Here is a 21,819-nt window from a genome sequence, read left to right as displayed (position 1 = left end):
TGGCTGCTATACTATGAGCTACATGGAAGATGCATGTAGACGTGCAAGAAAGAAAGCTAACCAGTTTGCTGTAACAGTTTTATAAAGTGATCATATGTTAGTGTTGTGTTTTCTGCTTGTTTAACTGACTCCAAGTGAACAGAGGCATCAGTCAATGCAGCTTTAACGTCCCATCCTTGCTCATCCTGTGGAGGAGTGTGAGGTGTGTCAGGCTGGACATCGGACAGGTCAGCAGTCTATCACGGGGCTCACACACACTTCATTTGTCACAATATATTCACTAGTGAACACCACAGACAGACAGACAGACAGACAGACAGACAGACAGACACACCCTACAGGAATGGGTCAGTTACAGGAACATTATGGTGATTATCCTTTAGGGAAATACTCTTTAACAGCCTCGGCCGTTCTGTGGTTCTCCCCGATCCGAAAGGTGAGCCGGGACATTATTCTTTCTCTCCACGCTGTTCCCTCCCCGAGTCTCATGTTCCTCACTGAAAAAATGCAGCCCTGAAGAAAAAATGAAAAGCACAGCATTGGGTAGCCTCCGTCTGACTCCCCTCCTCTCCTCTTCTTCCTCCTCCTCCTCCTCCTCTCCTCTTCTCCTCTTCCTCGTCCTCCCCTGGTGGCAGATGGGATATTGAACTCAGACTGGCTTTTGCCCCAGGGGATGGGGGGGATGGGGGGTATCAGCAGCTTACGGTAATGGAGTGTAATTAGGAAAGCTAGCCTCTTGCTCTCTTTTCTTGTTTCTTTCCTTCTCTCCCGTATGTGGCAAAGTGTAACTAAAGCTGGTTGAGAATAATCTGAGGTTAACGGGTTACAGGGTTTGAATCTTGATTAGACCAAACTCAGCAGAGCAGGAGGTTTACAGAGCCGGAATCATTTGTGTTTATGTGCTTTAGCCCGGAGTCACATCCAAGGAGAGCAAGAAAACCTAACCTTAATGTGTACATCATCAAGACTGCAAGCAATTAATAGTCAGGAGGTTGCAGGTCACAACACCCCCACAGAACATTAATTAAGGTGAAGAAATCAGTGCTGGCGACTACAGACCATAAACCACGGGTGTGCACTGGAGAGGTTGATGTACTGCTTTTTTCCTCACCTTTTACCCTGAAAACGTGCTCTGATGTGACTGGACTGAGTAGAGAAATACAATCGTACTGTAACTAACACGAGGCTCTCTGAGAGGCATTCTCTCCTAAGGAGGAATATGCTGCCTTCAGGTACAAGCAGGTTTGTCTCCCTGTCAGTCTTCTGTCGGTCATGTGCTTCCTCTGCACACAGACTGTAGCAAAGTGGGCCGTGGATTTCCTCGCTCTGCATCAAAAAGAATGAAGGAGGAATACTTTAGATAGATTAGATTCATTATTTTTCACAGCTAATATGACTGTATGATGATATTATTATTAGTTGGTTATATCTTATATAAAGAAGTTAAGTAGTGTTAATAATAATACATGCAAATTATGAATAATTCTAAATTACATTATAAATTACATTACTTTTGACAGAATATACTACAATTTGATAAAGTAATAAAACGTAAAAATTTAATTTTCACAGAAAAGTATCCAATTTCCTGCTGTTATGCCAAAGTTAGTTAAAAATTAGAAGTTAGGGTATTAATCCATTTTAACACCATAGTCTGGGCTGCAATAAATTGCTGAATTCCCAATCAAGTGTCAGGCAACTGCCTTATTTCCAATGGTCTTTAAATGCACCAGAAGTATCCATGCAGGCAGTTTTCGAGAGAGAGAGAGAGAGAGAGAGAGAGACCCTAGGGGAGGAGGAGGAGGAGGAGGGAGGAGGAGGAGGAGACAGATCCGGAGAAAAAGTTTGAAAGGAAAAGAGAGAGGTTTCAGTGGCCGGCTCGGTAGAGAAGGACTAAGCGGAGGTCGTCAGTGAAGGCACCAGTGTCTCTGCTGAGAGTGTGTGTGAGAGGATTGTACCGCTGCCGGGGAGCCGCTGGGCCCGGGCCTGCTCCTGTGTGTCTTTGGGCGGATTAGATGAGTTTGACCTGACGATGAGGAGCGACCCGCTTCTGTTCACTGCCAGCAGGGGTGAGTGGAAAAAACACGGCTGTTTTCTGACACGTTTCCCTCCGCGTTCTTTAACATTCAGCCTCCTAAAGTTTGGATTTCAGTTCAGAACTCCATTGTAAATTTGCTAGTTTTTAGACTCGCAGTGAACTCGTGAATCACTGCAGGATCTCTTGCACGTACTCGCGCGCTCACACCCACACGCGCCGAAAATACCACGTTAGCGTGAAACTTCATTCCGAGCACATCCACGAGACTCTCAGCTGTTCCGTCAACACTTCGCTCACAGAACCCCCCTTTGTCCGCTCCTTCGGTTCAGAACTGTGCAGAGCCAGCGGTGGAAAACGTTAGAAATGAGCAGCGTCTCTAAAAGGTGGGCTGGGATGGGAGGGAGGGGGTGAGGCAGGGAGGGAGGGAGTCATGGTGGGGAGACTGTGGAGAGACAGTTGGCTCTTGACAGTGTCATTAGGGTTGTGGTCAGTTATCAAGTGTCTGTAGTATGAACTTCACGCCAAACTCCTTTCAGTCATCTGGCAATTTAACGTGGCTCCGTTCATGCATGCCTCGTAAATATGGAGCAAGACCTTCTGGGACTTCTGTCCTCAGGAGTTAAGACCTTCAGCTTTTTTATGAGCTGTGCATTCCATGTATCACTAACTGTAAATTGATTAAACTGAAAGTGAAAGGCTGCTCATTGCTGCTACCCACTGCAGACTTTGGTGAAATGATGGTAGGATTAACAGGAGAGCTAAATAAACCTCTTTGTAGTTTAGGATTTCTGTGCAACCAAACCGAAATAGCAGCATCTTTTATTCTATTAGTTTATTCTTCAGCAAGATTCCCTTTACTTACACACACGCTTTCTCTGTTTTTGGTGTTCAAGTTGTCCTCACCTTGTATACTGACAAACTTGAAAAGCATGTAGCTGGGGCTTAAATCAGTTTTTTTGGGTTCTATCATTTCAGCCTCCTGACATAGCTCACTGCCTTGTAACTTCATCTCTTACTTTCTAGCTTTGTGACAGTAAAAACAAGTCTGGTTTTCATTACCTCGTGGTTGCTAGATAACAGATCCAGATACATCAACACCGCATATTGTCTCGCATGCGTCACTGAAACATAAAATAAGGGGTCAGTAGAGTTCTTGAAATCAGTAATGTTAAGAAACTCCACTGCTGGGCTCTGGTGGAGCTACAGCCACTGGCTGACCTGGAGGGTCTCCACATGACCTCGGTTTGAAGGGTCTTAGATTTCATCGTACATCCATGTTCATGAGCGTAATTTATTTTCTATCAGATTTCCCAGCTCACCTAAAGCTGCCAGTGCCCGGTCAGATATACTCAGGTCATCATTACTCCACCCTCCAGCCAGAGGTCTCCCTAACATGGCCCTGGAATGACAACACAAGTGCCCCCTATCTCTAATGTCTCCTACTTGTAGCAGCGAGCAGAGTCCTACAATAACAGGAGCTCTGCTAGCAGCTGCAGGGTATCAGGTGGCCCGACAGCGCTTCTCTCCCCGGCATTTGGTGAGGTTCTGACAGACATCCATTGTGTAGAGGGGTTGTAATCACATCTCAGCGGCACACAAGAGCAGAGCAGATCATGTTTTGGTGTTGGATTTAGACAATCAGTACCCACCTAGTTTACTCACGTTCCCAACACATTTTTTTTCTTACACTTATTGGAAATAGGAGAATACTTTTAGGAGGAAAGCCCTGAGTTAATGCTTTACTCTTTTTGGATATAGTGACAGTTTGCCTTGTAATGACTGAGGCCTTGAAGTTATAGTTTTACGGCAGCCTTTTACTCACTTAATGTTATGGCTGTGCCAATTTTAGAATTTGAAGCAGCTAGTCACACCATATTCTCACCTTTAACCATGTCCTTACCCCAAAATATCCCCTGTGTGCCCATAAATGTATTCTTTACAGGCAAAAAGGCTCTAACAAAAACATTTGCGAGGCACATTTACACACAAGGTACTACTGACCTTGTCCATTATATGTGATCAGTGGTGCGAGAAAATTCAGTAGCACATCCCCTGAAAACATGCGTGGAGCTTAATGGAGTTGTGATTACCTGTGGGTCTCATGCCACCAAGATGGTTTGGTCAACAAAATATAAACATGAACACGAACTGTGCGAGAAATTGTCCGCTCAGATTCTCTCCATCCTTAAGTTCTCTGCAGAACTGAACTAGTTGCGGTCGAAACGTTTCTGAATTTCCACACTGGTCTATAGGAAGCTGCTTTTCACAGTCAAGTATCCCTTTCAGCAATTCCTTCCTTCCATGTTTTCGGTGCATTTTTGTGTTTATTGCCATTTATTATTGCAGCTTTCCTCACGGAAACCCTGAGTCGACGAGCTATTAATTGGGGTGTGTGTGATGTGGGCAGAATGGGTACATGGTGTCACCGTTCTGGCCCACTTGGACCATTTGGTTCTGCTTTCGATTTGGGGGTTGCTTTCCCTCTCTCCGCCTCGGTCAGAAAGTCCATTCGCCCCTACGATGATTGAAGTTTAAAAGCTTTCATGTGTCAGACGTACGAGCCCCTCCTTTTTGGTGGTGGGGGACAAATCCCAGAAGTGGAGAGGAGAGATGAGGAGAAATGAGTTTGTAATCTCTCCCTCCTTCCCTCCAAAGCCGACCTGTCAGTAAGCTGGCATGTGGGAACAGAGACTTTAATTTTGGGCCGACTAATCATAGCCCTCCCGGCCTTCCCCCTGTGTCGATATCCATCTGGAAAAACACCGGGAGAAGGATGGGGATCTTATGCCAAACTTGAGCCGAATTCAGAAGACCCTGATGCATGCCAAGTGGGACAGTTTCATATGGCCTAAACGCAGCTGGCAGCCGGCCTACTGATTTAACATCATCGACCAAGCATTTCTGTTTGGATTTCTGCCTCAAAATGTAAAGCTAACAGTTGAAATAGTCCTATTTAGTCTTGGCACTGATGGTTACCTTGGTAATTTGGGTCTATTAAGAGAGGATCATTTCTGATGAGCCTCACCAGGCCTCTTTAATAGGCTTATTGTAGTAATAGGATGAGCCTGTTAGCTTGTTAGGCTGTCTGTCTGTCTTGGACAAAGCTTTTAGGATTACAAGGCCAAAGCTGCATTGATGGTTTGCCATGATGGGGCGGCGTGTGGTGTAATGCTAACGTAGTGGGGGTGATGTGGAGTACGTAGGGGGCCTCACACACAGAGGTCTGTGAGATTAAGGGAGGTCCTCCTGTGGAGACGACAACAACAATAAAGGAAGGGCTGAAGAATGGCTTTGGACAAATGGATGCACTTGTGAGCACATGGTGTGTTTGCATGAGTAATTACCACGTGTTTACATGGTGTTCCTACATGTGTTTGGATTTACCATTCAGCTGCACATGCCTCCACTCACACAGATGCCCATATGGGTGTGTCTGGTGCTGGGGGTGCACGGTGGTCTGGTACTGCAGGCAGGATATAATGGAGGGTGATGGGTGAAAAGGCTAGGAGCTGTCAGTCACAGTCAGGAGTCTTTCATCATGTAAAGATAAGACCTGGCATAAGACCAGGACACATAGTGTTAAGCCTGTTCTGTTCTGTCTGTAATAATGTTCCCTGTAGCTCTCAGGCTTTCCAATGGGTGGACATACAGCATCGGCTGTGGTTACATGCATTACTCTGCAACAGAGGCGCATGAGGATGTGGTGGAGGATAAACTCACCAAAATCCAGTAAACTACATTTTTATTCATTTCTATTTAGTCAGAAAATTTGGTAATTGATTTCTGTTTGTATTAACAGTAGTGCTGCTTAGCTGCTTAATGACTTCAGTGTAACCAGTTGAGCAACTTTAGAAGGTTTGGCAACTTTTAAGATCCCTCTAGTGATGTTTTTCAATAAAGCAGATACAGAAAAAGCTAGCAGCTGTTTCGGACCTGATAGCTACTTTCTCTCGAAGAGATGCCTTGTGGCTTTCTTTATTGACCGTATTGATATATTGTCTTGTGCAAATCATGATGCCGGGAATAACCCAATAAGCCCATGTCATCATTTTAGTGAGTGAGCAGGCTTTAGCTACTTTCCATTGAAAAAAGTCATTATGCAATGAAACCACTTTGTCTTTGTGTATGAATGGAAACAGAAGTGCACTCCCAAAGCTGCATCCTTCATCTAGTACCGTCTCAGTAGTTTTGGACTACTAATAGGTTTGAGTGATCTGTTCAAACTTTTAAAACGACCAACACTTTGAAATATTCGTGCAGGTGTGTTGCACATTTCTGCAGTAACAATTATGGAAGAGCTTGATGTGAGAAAGAATACAGAAAGCGCTGAGCTACATACCCAGAGTGTCTGCTATCAAATTGTTCATCAGCAGATGTGTCTTTTCAGACTCACTGCTGAGTTAATAATCATCATGCCACTTCCTGAGAGTCTCTTTGCTGGTTGGAGACAATGTAAACTAATTACTGACATTATACCACTGTCCGTCATTGCGTGTTATACAGGGATGGTTGTTGTTACTGCTGCATTGCTTTGTGGGATATTTATGACTGTGATACTGGCAGACAAGCTGCAGTCTTTGCAAACATATAGTGCTGGCGAAAGATTGCACTTTACAGGTTAAAGTTGGATTCTTGGGGAGGTAGGCTGTTAAATTTGTGAAATAAAATGATATTGGTTCTTTTGCTGGATCACATCAATGCATCCACAGTTAGTGATAATTCCAGTGCCCTGCTTACATCTGGGTTGGGCTGTTACGTCATCAGTGGATAAATGAATGATCCCACGATGGTCCACTAATGAAAAAGTTCGGTACAATGTGACACTCATTTCTCACACCCAGGCAGCCACCATTCCCAGGCCAAGGGAAACCACATGTCCTCCATTCCCACCAGCAGATAGAATCCCAACGCTGGAGCTTCTATACACTACCCGTGCTCCCCTTGACTCCATCTCTCTTTCCTCGGTCTGCGGTTTTTAGCTGAGCACCCTCTAATTATCTGTTTAAAAGAGATACCAAAGGGTGCATCATCGCTCTATCTGCATTTAGCTTGCCTTTGGACAAGCCCTCTTTCTCCCACCCTATTTCCTCCCCCTCTCTCATATCTTCTGTAAACCTCCGTCAGCACTACCCTATCCTTCCATCTCTAACCCCCACTCCACCCCCCACCCGCCGCCTTCAGATCAGGGTTTTACACATGTGTATTTGCGGTCAGAGAAACATCTGCTCGTACGGTAAACCACCTGTACTGTTCGATAGTAATCAGCCTCGCTCTGTGATGTTCGCTTGGCATGTCCAATGGAACGAAGAAAACACACAAACCTCATAATTACAGACCTGAGAAATGAAATGGGTAGAGAGCGAGACAGCTTGTCTTTCATCATAAACTAATGCTGCATTGCTTGTCCTCTGATCTGTTCAGAACTCTCCATCTCTCTTGGTGTTCATCCAAGTAGAGGCTTTACAAAGCCTTTCTGAAACATTTAGGACTGGTAACATTGCAGGACTTTCACAACTTGTCACCAGCAGTGCATAAGGCTTTCTCCCATTATAGCAATAAAAAGGGGTCACAATGAGACAAAAAAGTGAATTGGAGCTTTTAAGTCATCGTGAAAATGCTAATGAGGAGCAGTTCTCATCATCAGTGCTCTAAATCAGCATGGGAACAACATGTTTCCTTCAGGTGAAAAAAAAACATACAGCTCAAGGCAGCACTATTTTTCAGCACTTTTTTTGAAAACGCTATCAAAAGCCACCCACTTATGGGGAGACTAAGTGTTTCCACGCAAGTTGTTCAATCTTGAAAAGCAGGATGGATGTACTGACTTGATTTCATGACCATTTAATAACTATTTCTGGGAGAGATGACGTCTTTGAAAGTCATGTTTTGTTCAGTCAGTAGTCCAAAAGCCAAAAATATTCAGCTGAGAAAACTCTCCAAACAAGGTTGATTCTAGGTGTTCTGGAGCTTTCGATTATATTGCATGTTTGTCAGCGGATGGATGGATTTTATTCGGAGTACTTTAAGGACTTCATGTCATCGCTGCCCTATTTTCTACATTCAATAGAAACTTAAATAGTTACTTTTAGAGTGTTTTTCTTATATATTCAGTAGCTTTGCTGTGACGTTCACACAGACCAGGATTTAACAAATACTACTACATATGAGAGTTGTCACATTTGGTCAGCTTGAGAAACCTCATTAATAAACCTTTGTGTGTGTGTGTGTGTGTGTGTGTGTGTGTGTGTGTGTGAGATGTGTCTAATTATGTGTCTGTTTGTTGTTGGTGGCTGACTGGAGGCAGTAACCATGATGATGCCAGACCAGAAACCAACCTCAATTAACGTAAACCGCCATCTTACTGTAACACTCCACTTTCCCAGAACCACAGAAAGTGCTCACCGAAGATGATTGGGCGGTTGGCTCATTAAATGCTTCGATTTCTCATGCGTCTGCAGGAATTGTCAGCGGCGTGTTACGCCTGGGGGAGTGACCTCCAACATCACCTGAAACAGTGGCGCACACACCAGGTGCTGCAGGTTAGAAATGGAAAAAGCATCGGTACGTGGGGGGTCCCGTTTCAGCCATCGTCAGTCTTATGTTTGACCTGGCATCTGCTGATCTGTCTTTAATGGTGGATTCACAGATGTTCTGCAGCTTTACAGCGACAAATTGTGTCCTTTTAATTATATTCCAAAAATAACCACTTGACCAGGTCATTTAATGGAGCACTGGAGCTTGTTTGTATGGAAACACATGATGAAAATCAAGGTTTCCGGTATTTGTGGCCCAAACCATCTTGACTTGGTTTTATCGTTGTTTTTTTACTCTTTTAAATGCTTTAGCTTGGCAGTTTGGATGGATGTAGGAGAGCGTCAGGAATAATGGGCCATTTTAAGCCTGAGTGACAATATTGTGTTTCTATTTCGAGTGTACAGCATATGATCAGAGTTCCTGCTCCAGGTAATGTGAGGAGAGGGTGAGTGTGTGTGGATGGAGTCAGTCAGGTGCTCTGTAGGTGTGGGCAACATTTAAGCCAGGTCTGTTTTCATCTATTTTAGGTTACATTTTGGAGAATTTGTACCATAAAGCTCATGCTGCTCATATCATTTTAGTTTGTAACCATAAATGGTCCGGCAATAATCGGCTGCATCACTTTTCATCCTGAGGAAAATGTCTAAATTGTGAGGCAAGATCTGATCTTGAATAAGTGAGTGAACTTTGCAGTCCCAGCCAAGTCTCAGAGACCTTCATGATGTGAAGAGTCTGATGACAAGAGCGCCACTGCCTTATGATGCTGATGGGATGTAATTAGCAGGACACATTTTCTCAAGGGAAAACGAATGTGTTCACGCAGTGAGAGATGCTGGATTTACTTTGGTGTGTGTGTGACTGTAGAGCAACTGATATTTGATGCTTAAATTATGACACGCAGTCTTTAAAGCCTGTGTGTGTTTATGTGTGTTTGGAGGCAGATCCTGACCGAAAAGCTTGTCAAACACCTAGACTAAACACATCCCCCAAGTGTTAAAGGCTCTGTTGGTAACAAGAAACAGACACCTGAATCTCTCTCTCTCTCTCACACACACACACACACAACTGAAGTGAGATAGCGTTTGTCAGTGTGCTGTCAATCAAAAAAACCTAGCTGTATTCTGGGAAGAGGGCTAGAAAACCCTCCCTCTAACCTGGCTAAGCATTTTTGCACCAACAACAACAGAGCCTCAGGGTCTCAAGTTCTCCTCGAGACCCAAACATGACCCTGTTCCCTCGTGCACACACACACACCCACCTCACCCAGGAAAACCCCCATTGTTCTGAACTCCGGGAAGTGTGAATAGCTCACAGTGAAAACATCCCCCTGACATGTCTAGGTGTTTTTAGTGGGTTTGTGGCTGTAGAGATTTATTGTTATCTTTGGAAAGAGTTCCAATCATTCAACATGCAAGCCTAGCGTTGACACAGCAAAATGCACTTTGAGGCTAATTACACTGCTAACACCTCGTTTTTTGTATCCTCACGTCTTGTATAGAAAACTGTATTTATAGTATCTAAAGTAGGCAATAAATGCAAAATGCATGCAATGTTCCCTGTACATAGACAAATGTGAAATATAGACAAAGTGAGGCAAAGAGTAGTAAAATGGAAGAGGAGGTGGAAGAGGGAGGTGAGTGACAGACAGAGAAAGGGAGGCAGGAGTGAGTTTTCTGGAGAAAGGGCGTGGGTGGTTTGTTTGCACGACAAGGTATTTTTCTGCTCGCCCTCGGGCCGTGTTTGAGGGTGGTCCTTCTCGCTCCATGCCACTTAATTTTCCCCTCGCCGTCTTTGGTGATCTAGAGAGCTTGTTTTAGGTTTTAATGACACACACACACACACACACTCGCACACGGGGTTAGTTTTCTGACCACCCCGGTGGAGGTAAAGTACTGCACAGGTTGCACAAGTTCTATGAAACAGTAAATGGGGCAGTAAAGAGAGCTTGGCCGTTCTCGGTGTAATATAAAAGCAGGCATGGTAAAAGTGATCCTGTGTGTGTGTGTGAGTGTGTGTGTGTGTGAGTGGGTAGGTTTACTGTGGGGATGTCTCTGCTTTGAGGAATTGTTCTCCTTTAAACAGAGACTGACGGGCTGGTTGACGTGATTGATAGCGCTTCCATCTGACCGCAAAGTTTAAACGTGCTTCCGAAGGCCTTGTGGAGATGACGCTGAGTGCTCTGAGTGCTGGTGCTATTAGAGACAATCATGTTTAATGAATGTAGATTACTTAATTACTCTTTAAGGGATATTTCTGGCTCTTATTTTGTTGTTTGGGCCATTCCCAGAAGTGTAAGCAACAAGGGCTGGGCAGCATGACAATAACATGAAACCATATAAGGGCTGAACGATTTAGCAAAAAAAAAAAAGTCATGTTGCAGTTATTTTGACAGATATTGTATTTGGAATTTCAGTTTTGACTTTAGAGGGAGTGAGGGAATTTTGGGGCAGCATGGTGGTGTGGTGGTTGGCACTGTTGCCTCACAGCAAGAAGGTTCCAGGTTTGAATCGGCTGGCTGGCAGTTTTGTGGTTTGTGCCTGGGACCTTTTATGGAGTTTGCATGTTCTCCCTGTGCTTGCGTGGGTTCTCTGCGGGTAGTCTGCCCCCCCCCCCCCCCCCCCCACAGGCCAAAGACATGCAGGTTAGGTTAATTGGTGACTCTAAATTGCCCGTAGGTGTGAGTGTGTGTGTCTGTATGTGTCGGTCCTGTGATTGACTGGTGACAGGTCCAGGGTGTACTGGACCCCCCGCAGCCCTTAAGGATAAGGGATTTGTTCCCATTCATTTGTATTACCTCAGCAATAGTGAGGTCCAACACAGATGCTCAGTGATAAGGTGCTTCATGGGGTTGAGGTCAGGGCTCTGAACAGGCCTGTCAAGTTCTTCCTCAGCAAAGCCGTTTCTTTATGGATCTGGCTTTGTATATATGGGGCTCTGACAATGACACAAAGAGTCTGTGTAGATTTGGCCTTATAGTGTACCTCTGTGAGGTTCGTAGTAGAAATCCTGGTTTATTAAGACTAGAGTCTTAATGATTTTCTCTTGATTTTCATTTTTGAAATCAACTGAATGAACAGAATGCAAATTCTAACAACGTATCCTCACGGAACAATAAAATCTTGTCTCTACATTGCTCACTCTCTGTTTTTATTTCACTTTCTATTCCTTTGAGCTCTCCACCACCCTCTCTCCTGGCACTCCCTCTCTCTTTTTCCTCCTTATTGGACTCTACCACCACTCTCTCCACACCTCCCTCCCCCCCCCCTTCGCTGTCTCATCTGTAAAATAATCAGATTATGTGAGGAATGTGTGAAAGCGGCTGTGTACCCAGCCTCAGAGCTGCTGTCACACAGCCAAACCTCTCCTGCTGCTGTGATACTGAGTTATGGTTGCACTGGAAAACTACATAAACGTCTCTGGAAGAATTCATTGTCATAATGGTTAAGTGCTCTGATGTTTTGGGAATGAATCTTCTCCATCATGTGCCAGCTACCAGCAGTCTCACCTGTCGTTGGTTAACCCTAGATAGCTGTGTGATAGGCGGAGTGAATTGTGATCAGAACTGGTGTGTGGATATGCTTTGAAGGAGATATAAGAGGTTTGTTGCGTCAACACTGATACCACAAGTAGCGAGAACATCTAGTCCGTGCTGAAGAGACCTATTGGTACCTATTGGTGAGTCCAGCATTTGGAACGCGGGGTGGGTGGGTGGCTGGTTAGTTTGAGACTCTTGAGACATTCAGCACACATCAAATCAGTACACCACTTGCCCAAATGTTGACTGGGCTGATTTAATATGATTATGTAAAGGTCATGAGCATATCTCAGCTGGCTTGACACGGGGTGGGGGCGTCATCTTCTGTGGAACTTTGCTGTCTGTAAGGAACGAAACACAGCGTACCTCTTCCATATAAAACAATAAGTGTCTGTCGGTTGGTGATTTTGGTTTCCACTGACCGTTGTTACGTCATTTTGTTCTAAACACAATGTACAGTAAAGATTTTTAATATTTAGTTCATCGAGATCCAATGTGTGATTTAATGTTTTTGAGCAGTGTAGACCTCTTTGTTGCATTGTAAGATCCTGAGGAGAGCCGTTTGTGGTGAAACTGTGGCTAAACACTGCTTGCCAACTGTGTTACGACTGCATTCAGTGTGCATTTTCAGCACATAATGCGTCATTGAATCATTATTCGGTCTATAAAATGACAGAATTCTGGTGATACATTTAAATCACCTTTTCCCAGAGGCCACGGTGATGACACATGTGTTGATCTGTCAGACAAACATTTAAAAACCCAGTATAGATAATGAATTTACTGTCATATAAGACAAAGACAAGCAGCAAAAGTGACATGATGGGACCAGAAAATGTGGCATTTGTACTTGAAAAACCACTGAACCTATTAATCAAAATCAAAATCAAAATAGGTGCTAAATAATTTTCTTTGCTTTATCTGAGTGCAGCTCGTACCTGGAATCAATTTATCCTGTATATTACCCCAGTTTGGACGGGTTCTCACCCTGCCTCTCTGGGTAGTTGGTGCAGAACCTGCAAAATTCCCCCAGCTGCTCAGGTTCAGGGTAATGTCAGGGCAGAGGCTAGAGAAGAACATGGAGCTCATCCAGCTTTTCCTTCCCAGAGGACGGATAAATCAAAATAAATGGATCATCATTAACTCCGCTCTCCCCCTTTAATCTGCTGCTGTTTTCCAGTATGATGTCATCACCTTCAGCACAATCAGATGTTGACAGTAAGCCTGAGTTACACCAGGTTCTCCAGTTTGACAGAGGTGTCTGTTATCTAAATGTCTTTGCATCGCTGTGCAGAGCGTGGCGGCTCCGAGTCACGCTTATGACCTCGATGAGAAGCCGTCCACATCACAACACGCTGCATGTGCAAGGACATAAACAGTGCACACGTATACCTTCGGCTTCTCGCTGTGCAGGGTTCACCTCCCATTGTTTTGCTGTGTATGGGGAGGCTGCGGTTTGTTTTCCACCAGCATCTATTTTGTGGGTTGCTAGGTCTTTCCATGCCAAGCAGCTATCAGCCTGCCGAGCCAGAGCGCAGCGCTGCTCAGCTTTCTGACTGATCGACTGTCTCCACCTGGCTGCCCACTTATCTGTTATATAACTGTGTTTTGCTTTTGTTCGGTGTCTGTTTAATGTTGGAGTACAGTGTGAAATGACATTGCAGATGCTCTTAACTAAAACACTGAGTACATCGAGGCAGATTAATGAGCAGTGCTGTGTGTAGTTCATGTTTTACCACTGGTTTGATGTCTTGATTGTTTTAGCACCTTGTTCTTCAGCTCTTGCTTTACACAGGTTGTCAGGATAGATTTAGAAGGCTTATTCTGGTTTGTTATAACTAGACATTACTTCTAGTAACTACTTCATGTTGCAGTCCATGCTTACCTACATTTTGAGTGTTAAGGTAATCTAGATACACCGTCAGCTCGTTTACAGCCTGTCCGATTATCTAACTGCCCATGCCTCGACAATAGCAGTTTTTCCATGTTCCCAGCAGCTCCCGAGTTGTAAAATGCCGTTGTCTGTGTGTTTGCAGCGATGGAGGAGCTGGTGTGTGAGCTTCGTCTGTTCCTGGACCTGCTGGACAGGGAGTACCTCAGCGCCGGGGTTCGAGAGAGGAAGCTGCACCTCTCCAACATCCTCCACAGAGTCCTCTCAGAGAAAGGTGAGATTACTGCACCGTAAACCTCCTTAGAAACACTCTGCAGGTGATTATATAACCTGTGTGCAGTGATATTTTGCAGCCAACTGCGATGAACATGTTTTAATCTCTATGCTCTTATTATGTATTATATACATTTCACTGATCATTGAAATGTCATCCCTGCTGTTTTGGGCTGGAGGCAAACCTCACCATGCCCACTCTGTAAGTACAGTGAAGAACTTCCTCTAATTATCTGTCTCTTGCTTCTCCTTCCCAGAGCCTTCATTCAAGTCGGAGATCCACAGTGGTCTGCCGGCCCCGCCTCAGATGCCCCTCCCTGAGATCCCTCACCCATGGCTGGTAAGACTTCTATTCTGATGCCATTACCTAAGACCGCACAGGTCCCCCTACCGCACAGGCCCCATATCGTCCTACAGGGAACAGGAAAAAGTCTCTTAGAATTCTTCTTATAAAGTTTACTCATCGTCACGGCAACTCTCATTTGAACCATGTAATGCAGTTGTGCCTGTTCTCATGTCTTAGTTTAGAACAAATCAGACAAGCTGGAACTGGGAAGCACCTTTTACCCACCCTGTGTTGTATGAAGCATGTAATTAGACAAAACAATCTTGACGCAAAGTCTGCTCACTAGTTTTCAGCCACATCTCATTGCCTTGGTCATGAAGATGATGATCGTGAGATGCAATGCGATATCATGAATCTAAACATCCTAGTAAAGTTATATCAATTGGAATTGACTCCTGTCAATGTCTGAACGGGTCAAAACACTTCCATGTTCACATGAATGTCAGGTGTAGTAATACAGTGGGGCGTGGGGGCCATGTGCGACGTGTTCGAGGGTGTTTTCACAGCCTCTTGTTAAGCAGCAGGAAGGCAAGAAGTGCCTGTCTCACACAGCGCCGTGCATCACGCTGACAGACAGTGGAGGGAGTGAGTGTGAGCGGATGATTATTTGTGGATATATGTGAGTGAGGAGCATGCATGTGTGTAAAGAGCGTGAGGAAAACCAGGGAGTGTGTGTGTGTGTGTGTGCGTGTGTGTGTCGTTAGTGTTAGTTTTGGAGCAGATGCTCCTGATGGAAAGCAGGTGGCTTCGATGGCTCACAAAGCCTTCTCACCATTAACAACACGCCACAACACCTTGTTCGACATTCTCTCTCTCTCTCACACACACAGATGAAAATACACTTAGACATGCAGTTTGTAATTAGAAACAGTCCACAGCCTCGGCCTCCTCCGGTGACCCCAGCGTGTGATTGGAAATCACAGCCGAGGTTTTCCCGGAAAACTAGACGTGAGAGGAGGCGTGATGTCTCTACTTTTTGTCTCTCATCTCTGTTATTGTCTTTACCAACAGCCTTTGTCATTGGTGCAAATTTTCACACTCTCTTTTTTGACCTTTTTGGCTTGGCTGTTACTGAGGAGAGCAGCAACACTAGCAGCTTTGTACAAAACACAGTAGAACACGCTAAAGTAAGGAATTAATTTTGATTGGCTTTTAATACCAATCTAGTAAATATGGTCAAATTTACCCTGAACTGGGATAAAACACACGTGGAAATATAGGATGCAGGATGTGCAGAACAACGGCAGTGAAGTACAATTCTCATAAATAGACTTGGATGGAAACCTCGCTACTGTCTTTTATTTCCTTCCAGCACTCTGTCTCACTGCTGCAGTCTCTCTGCTCTGAAATTACCATCCATCACATTTCTACGCTGACCTCTGGATAAGCTGTCCAGGCAGAGAGGAAAAAAAATCTGCAACGCTCCACTCTCTCTCCACTCTCCATTCTTTTAAGTTGTATAAATTTAAGCCTGCGGGAATGGACCAGAAGATAGATGGGTAAGAGGAAGAAAGGGGGGAGGAGACTGCACAAGAGAAAGGAGTAAACAGGGTAGGAGAGTTAAAGAAACAAAGACAAACACGATTTAGAGCAGAGGAAACGCTCAAACCCTGTACAGTCGGGGATTAACATGTCAAATGCAGATAAGCTGTAGAATGGAATATTTCATAGAGCATTAGTCGTGACTTACTGTTGTTGAGTAAGCGCAACAAATAGACAAAAGAGGTCTGGTGGAAGAATGGAAGAGCTCGGAGGAGGAAGAGACGGCCTTGGCCACGGTCTGTCTGTGACCTGTCAAGGCTCAGTGGCGAGCCAAACCAACACTCTCTGCGAGACCGAGAGCCTGTGGCTTTAGAAGATACATCAAGGCTCTGTCATCCCCTAAGCCCGTGGCCGCCATTTTGATTACTCACTGTTATATAAGGAATAATTAGTTGGAACAGTCTTGTGGATTCGCAGTGAACGTGCACATGCTTGGTGTTGCGACAGCGCTACTGCACTAATCGTAAATTACTCAAACATAAAGATAAAATCGACAGAATCACCGTCACTTACACAATGCTCTGCTTGCCTCCTGACAAGTTCTTGTATGTTACAGTATGTGACCAGCTCTTTAAGCTACTGTCCTGGCAGGAACCTTTTCCTGTTCTCTATTATTCTTGCATTAGCAATTAGCATCTGTTGTTCAGTTGATTAGCTGACTTGCAATAAAATCATTAACATTTACTGTGAAGCTGGTTATCCAGTCCAACAGCAGCTGAGCCATTAGATGTCTGATGATACGGACAATGAGCTGGATGGCAGTGGGCAGCATGGAGGAAAGTTAAACAGCGTTCAACAACTGCATATTCTACAGCATGTCATGATAGAAAGCCGGTCGAAGATTATCGAAGTATCCTTGTTTCTGTCTCTGTGGCCGGATGATGTGGTGGTTCAGTTTTAAACTGATGTGTAACATCAGGCTTCAGCTACTATCTTTATATTGTTACCTGTTTTTACTGCTGAATCAGTTTGATGTCCTGAAAACATTCTTCAAAGACACATGTTAGACCCCTCTGTATGCTTCTCTCTGAAATCTTGTACTTTTTTCCAGATCTTAAATATGCCAGCTCTTACAGCTTGACGGAGTAGCAGCTGCTAACAGCAAGGGGCCGAGGCTTTTACTACTAATCAATGCCATAATGAAACACTTTAGCCTGTGTGTAGTAGTTCTTTCAAACTGACACAGCTAAGTTGCTCAAGCATTGACATGATTGCAAATTGCATCCATTGTGCTCCTAAAGCTCGACAGTGTTGCCTCAGGACAGTCAACTGATGTTTAGCTGGAGCTAGCACGCCAACACACTGTATCAGTTAGTAGGGCATGATGGTCACATGTGCGACACTCGCTGGCCTCAATATTAGCAAAAAGAAACAAAGAGATGGTGTGTATGAACTATTATGCGGCTGAGTGCAGACACTTGTTTCCCAAGGGCAGACTTGTTATTGAGTCTCACACGCTCACACACACACACACACACACACACACACACACACACACTATCTGATTAGTGGATATCCTGCTGGGTCTCCTGATCCCTAATGACATTAGACAGCCAAAGGGTCCTGTTTAAGGTTTTATCAAGCTCAAACTGATCTGCTTTGAACCACCCTGTGGGCTTCCCCTTAGTCTGTGCGTTTGCTGAAGAAATTCATAAAGAAGTCACTGCAAAACAAAATCAATCAATTAAAGTCGAATACATAAACAACATCGAAATAGAAACACGTCTTTACTAAATACAAACCACAGGGTTGAAATTACCACATTGGCAACACAATTAACGCCTCTTTATGCTTATGCCAAAATCACTTTTAAAGAGAAAAAGATCTTGTATGAAACAAGGGAGGCAGTGGAACCACATTTTATATATTTTAACTGTGATTTTTTTAAGCTTTTACCTCTTAGATTAATAATCAGTTACCATTTTTTTTAACCACTAATAACATGATTAGCAGATTTCAAAGAAAAAAGCATCGTCTTATCCTCAGGCCAATATGGTACATAAGAAGATGATACTGATGGAGCCTATTTGATGTGATGATGATAGTGATCCTTTAAACATTAGTAAAAGTGGCTCGGTGTTACACCTGGTGATATCACACACAAAGGCCCTCATGAATCTAGAGGTGTGTGTGTGTGTGTGTGTGTGTGTGTGTGTGTGTGCTCAGTTACACATACTGTGCGCTCTTGTAGAAAAGCAGGATCTCCCCAAGTCAGTTTGATCCTCTCCACACCCCTCACCTAATAAATCAGTTGAGTGATCTAAGGAAGAGAATCACCGCTCCATTTTACAAAGTGTTACATGCCACTCTCAAGCACACACACACATGTATTTAAGCACACAAAAAACAAGGTCTGGCTCTAATTAGATCATAATGACTACTAAGTGTGGCAAAATCCCACTGAAGTCTTGTAGGACTAAAGTAATCTCTCTCTTTCATATTCAAAATGAATGCTACAGTAATATTTGCTCTTTTATCTCTGGCATGAAATACATTCCTGTCATCAATAAGTTTACTGCCACAGCCACACGAACCGTTTCCATCTAGCTGTCAAGTAGTTTGAACTAAAGTCCAGAAAAATAACATGCTAATTATTTGTTTCCAGTGAGCTGCACTGATGCGAAAAAAATCAACAGCCAGATGGAGAATGGAGCTTCGTCACTGACAGTTTAGTTTTCATGCTTCATGCTGCCAAAAGATAAAAATCAGGAAATGACCATAGTTGGATGTTAAATGACACCAGCTAATGGTCATGATGCACAAGGCAGCATCAGGAGTATGTGACATTTCGGGATGTTGGCAGACAGAAAGGCATCAGTACGCTTCAAAGTGCTAGTTGGATCGTTGAAGAGCATTGGAAACACCCCCAAGAGCACGTAATGCTGAGGAAGTTTTAATAAAGTTACATTTTCAACACGTTGAAAACCATCAGTCAGCATGTGTGCTAGGTCATAGCCGTGTCAGCAGACATGCTTATCTTGGAGTGCAACTGATGGTCATTTCTGATTACGTTTCAGATCCATTCATTAATTGTTTAATTTTGTACAAAGTACAAAGTAATGTCTTCAAATTGCTTCCTTCGTCCAGCCGACTATCCAAAACTCCCAAAATGTTTCGTTTACAATTAGAAGAAAAGAAAAGAAGCAAGTTTAAGGGGTTGCAGTGAGCAAATGTTTGGAATTTTTGCAAACTGTTTAAGCACTAATGCTTTCTGTACGCCAGTGTTGGAGTCGTCGGTTTCATGCTATGGGCTGTGTGCTGCAGCTCTGCTAATGCAGAATGTGGACCAGTCCTCTTGTTGAGACACAAATGATTTCCATCTGTGTTGATGTTGGAGAATGGTGCCACCCCCCCCACACACACACACACCCCACCCCACTCACACTCCCCCTCACACCCACTCTTCCTCCTCTCGTTCGTCGTCTTCCCCCAAACAGACTCTCCCTCGCTACGCAAGTTAACCAGTGTACAGAAGTGTGTTCATGTGATGGATACACTGTATACACACTAGCCGGGTTGCGTTATCCGTAGCAGTCTGGGTCCCATTTGGAATTCATTTCCTCCCCCTCTCATTTTGAATCAGACAACCCCCTCCTTCCCGAGCACTTTCAAAGATAAATATGAGTCTCGGCCCGAGCTGTGTATTCAAATGTAGCCAATGCTTTACACCCTAAACACACTCATATGTACTGGGAGGTATCACTTATGGTTTACAGTTGATCTTTCTTCTTTGAACAAACCATCTTCTCAAAGCATTTGTTACCCACTGCAAGTCATCGCTCTGTTGGTGGCCATAGACCAGCAACTTTGTATTTGGATTAAATGTTGGCCTGCTGTATTTCTGCCAAACCAAATGTTTTCTAGCCTGAAGGGGAAACACATTGTAGCAAGTAAATGTGTCACTGTGCTGTATCAACCTACGGATTGCATGCGCAAGTTGAGTTGGCTCCCAATCACACAATTTCAGTTGGATCAGCCCAGCTTTTCTATGTCTTCAGAAATGACTTGCCTTCAGGAGATCGTTGCATGGTGTGTTTTGGTCTCCGTTTGAGGCTGATGAATCTGTTTTTCATATTTGACTTAATTCCTAAGTGGGGTTCCCCTACTTTGTGGCTTCGCCAACCACAGCAAAGCATCCAGTGACATCAGCACTTTTGTGTCATTGACTTGAGACAGGAAATGAGGTTGTTTAACAGATCATAGTGAAAGGCGTCACACTTTGTTACTGGGGTTACCAAACAAGTGGCAAATTGGAGATTGATTGAGTCTTAAATGCAGCGAGCAGTAGGACTTTACTAAGTGACACATGCCCACAGCATGGTTAATCCTGAGGGCCAGAACTGTTTCAGCCTACTTATAACACTCTGGAAAAAGTCCCTGCAGAGAAACTGGGCCACGAATGGAAAACCTATTTCACAACTTTTTTCCCCCCACTCAAGTGCGTTTGAAGGCTTTTTACAATGCCAGGGTTTTTCTTCTTGACACATGATGTGATCGAAATGACTTAACAAAGCACTAAGGGAAAATTGAAGCTATTTCTGCTGTCTGGTAGAGAATTAATGCAGGTTAACACTGAAAGAAGATGAAATCTTGGGCTGGTTGTGAGACAGTCGCCCATCAACAATACCTTTAACAGGAAATGTTTATTCACTCTATATCTTTGTGAAGTAATCATAGTCTAGAGACCTGCCACTGATTTACCGGTTGTTGCTAGCACCACAAGGCAGAAAATACAAATATGGGTAAAAGGGCCGGGTCTTACAGAAGCTGAGAAGACATAAACAAGCAGAGTGTAATTGCCTCAGCAACATGTCAGTTAAGCAAACCCAACCTCAAACATATCCACTGTGAAGCTTTAAGGGGAGCTTCTGGAGATGTGGAGTTTAGTGTCTTGAGACTTAAATGTGACCTTTCACTAGGTTCTAGTACAATCGATTGGCTCCATTACAGGTAAAGACCTACTTTATAACACCAGGCTCTCAGGGCCACTCCACCCTTCCTAAGCTTTTCTAAAGCAGTGGACCACCAGCTCCTACCGGCTCCCACCAGCTCCTGCTGACCCACATTTACACCTCATTGTGAGGTGAGAGAAATACAGGAAACACCCAACCCAATCTCACTCTCCAGTTATTTTTTCAGCACAAGCCTGCAACCTGGCACATCTGCCAGCAACGGCACTCTGGTGAATGCACCTGCCCTCTAAAGTACACAATTAACTCACCAGCCTGAGGCAGGAAAGAGGGAAAGTCATGCAGAGGAAGTGAAGAATGTAGTTTAAAATGGGAGTTGTGAGAGAGGTTTTGTTTTGTCGGAGGTAACACTAGCATGGGTGGTTCATGTAAACAGAGAGGTGGAACATTAAGATGTGTATCGCAGAGGGTGGCAGGTCCAAAGCTTGGACGAGGCCTTGACTCCTGCAGAGAGGTTTTTTTTTTTTAGAGAGATTTAGTATGTGTGTTTACAGTGTGTGTATGTTAGCCTATCTTAGTCGAGGTTTTCTTGTTCCTCCTCATACTAGCGCTTTCTATGTTTGAATGTTTTTTAATGTACACTAGTTTGTCAGTGTAAGTATAAAATGGAGCTCTTATGTAAAGAGTGTGCATTGGCTAATCAGCTGACGTCCGGATTTAGTTCCTCTCCCACACAATGAGGCTTTCAGT

General features: G+C 44.0%; 1 protein-coding gene across 1 annotated transcript in view; it reads left to right on the top strand.

The window, feature by feature from the left end:
• The first annotated feature begins 1,945 nt into the window (after nucleotides 1-1,945).
• Nucleotides 1,946-21,819, top strand: part of afap1 (actin filament associated protein 1) — a 45,910-nt gene continuing 26,036 nt past the window's right edge. Inside the window, exons 1-3 of the mRNA XM_070854871.1 lie at nucleotides 1,946-2,069; nucleotides 14,144-14,272; nucleotides 14,529-14,611. Of these exons, the coding sequence (XP_070710972.1) occupies nucleotides 2,033-2,069; nucleotides 14,144-14,272; nucleotides 14,529-14,611 (249 nt within the window). The 5' untranslated portion in view covers nucleotides 1,946-2,032. The remainder of the gene's footprint in view (nucleotides 2,070-14,143; nucleotides 14,273-14,528; nucleotides 14,612-21,819) is intronic.

The sequence above is a fragment of the Pempheris klunzingeri genome, chromosome 23, assembly GCF_042242105.1.
Source record: "Pempheris klunzingeri isolate RE-2024b chromosome 23, fPemKlu1.hap1, whole genome shotgun sequence".
Lineage (NCBI taxonomy): Eukaryota > Metazoa > Chordata > Actinopteri > Acropomatiformes > Pempheridae > Pempheris > Pempheris klunzingeri.
The sequence above is the reverse complement of the archived record's forward strand: the minus strand, read 5'-3'. Positions and strand labels throughout refer to the sequence as shown.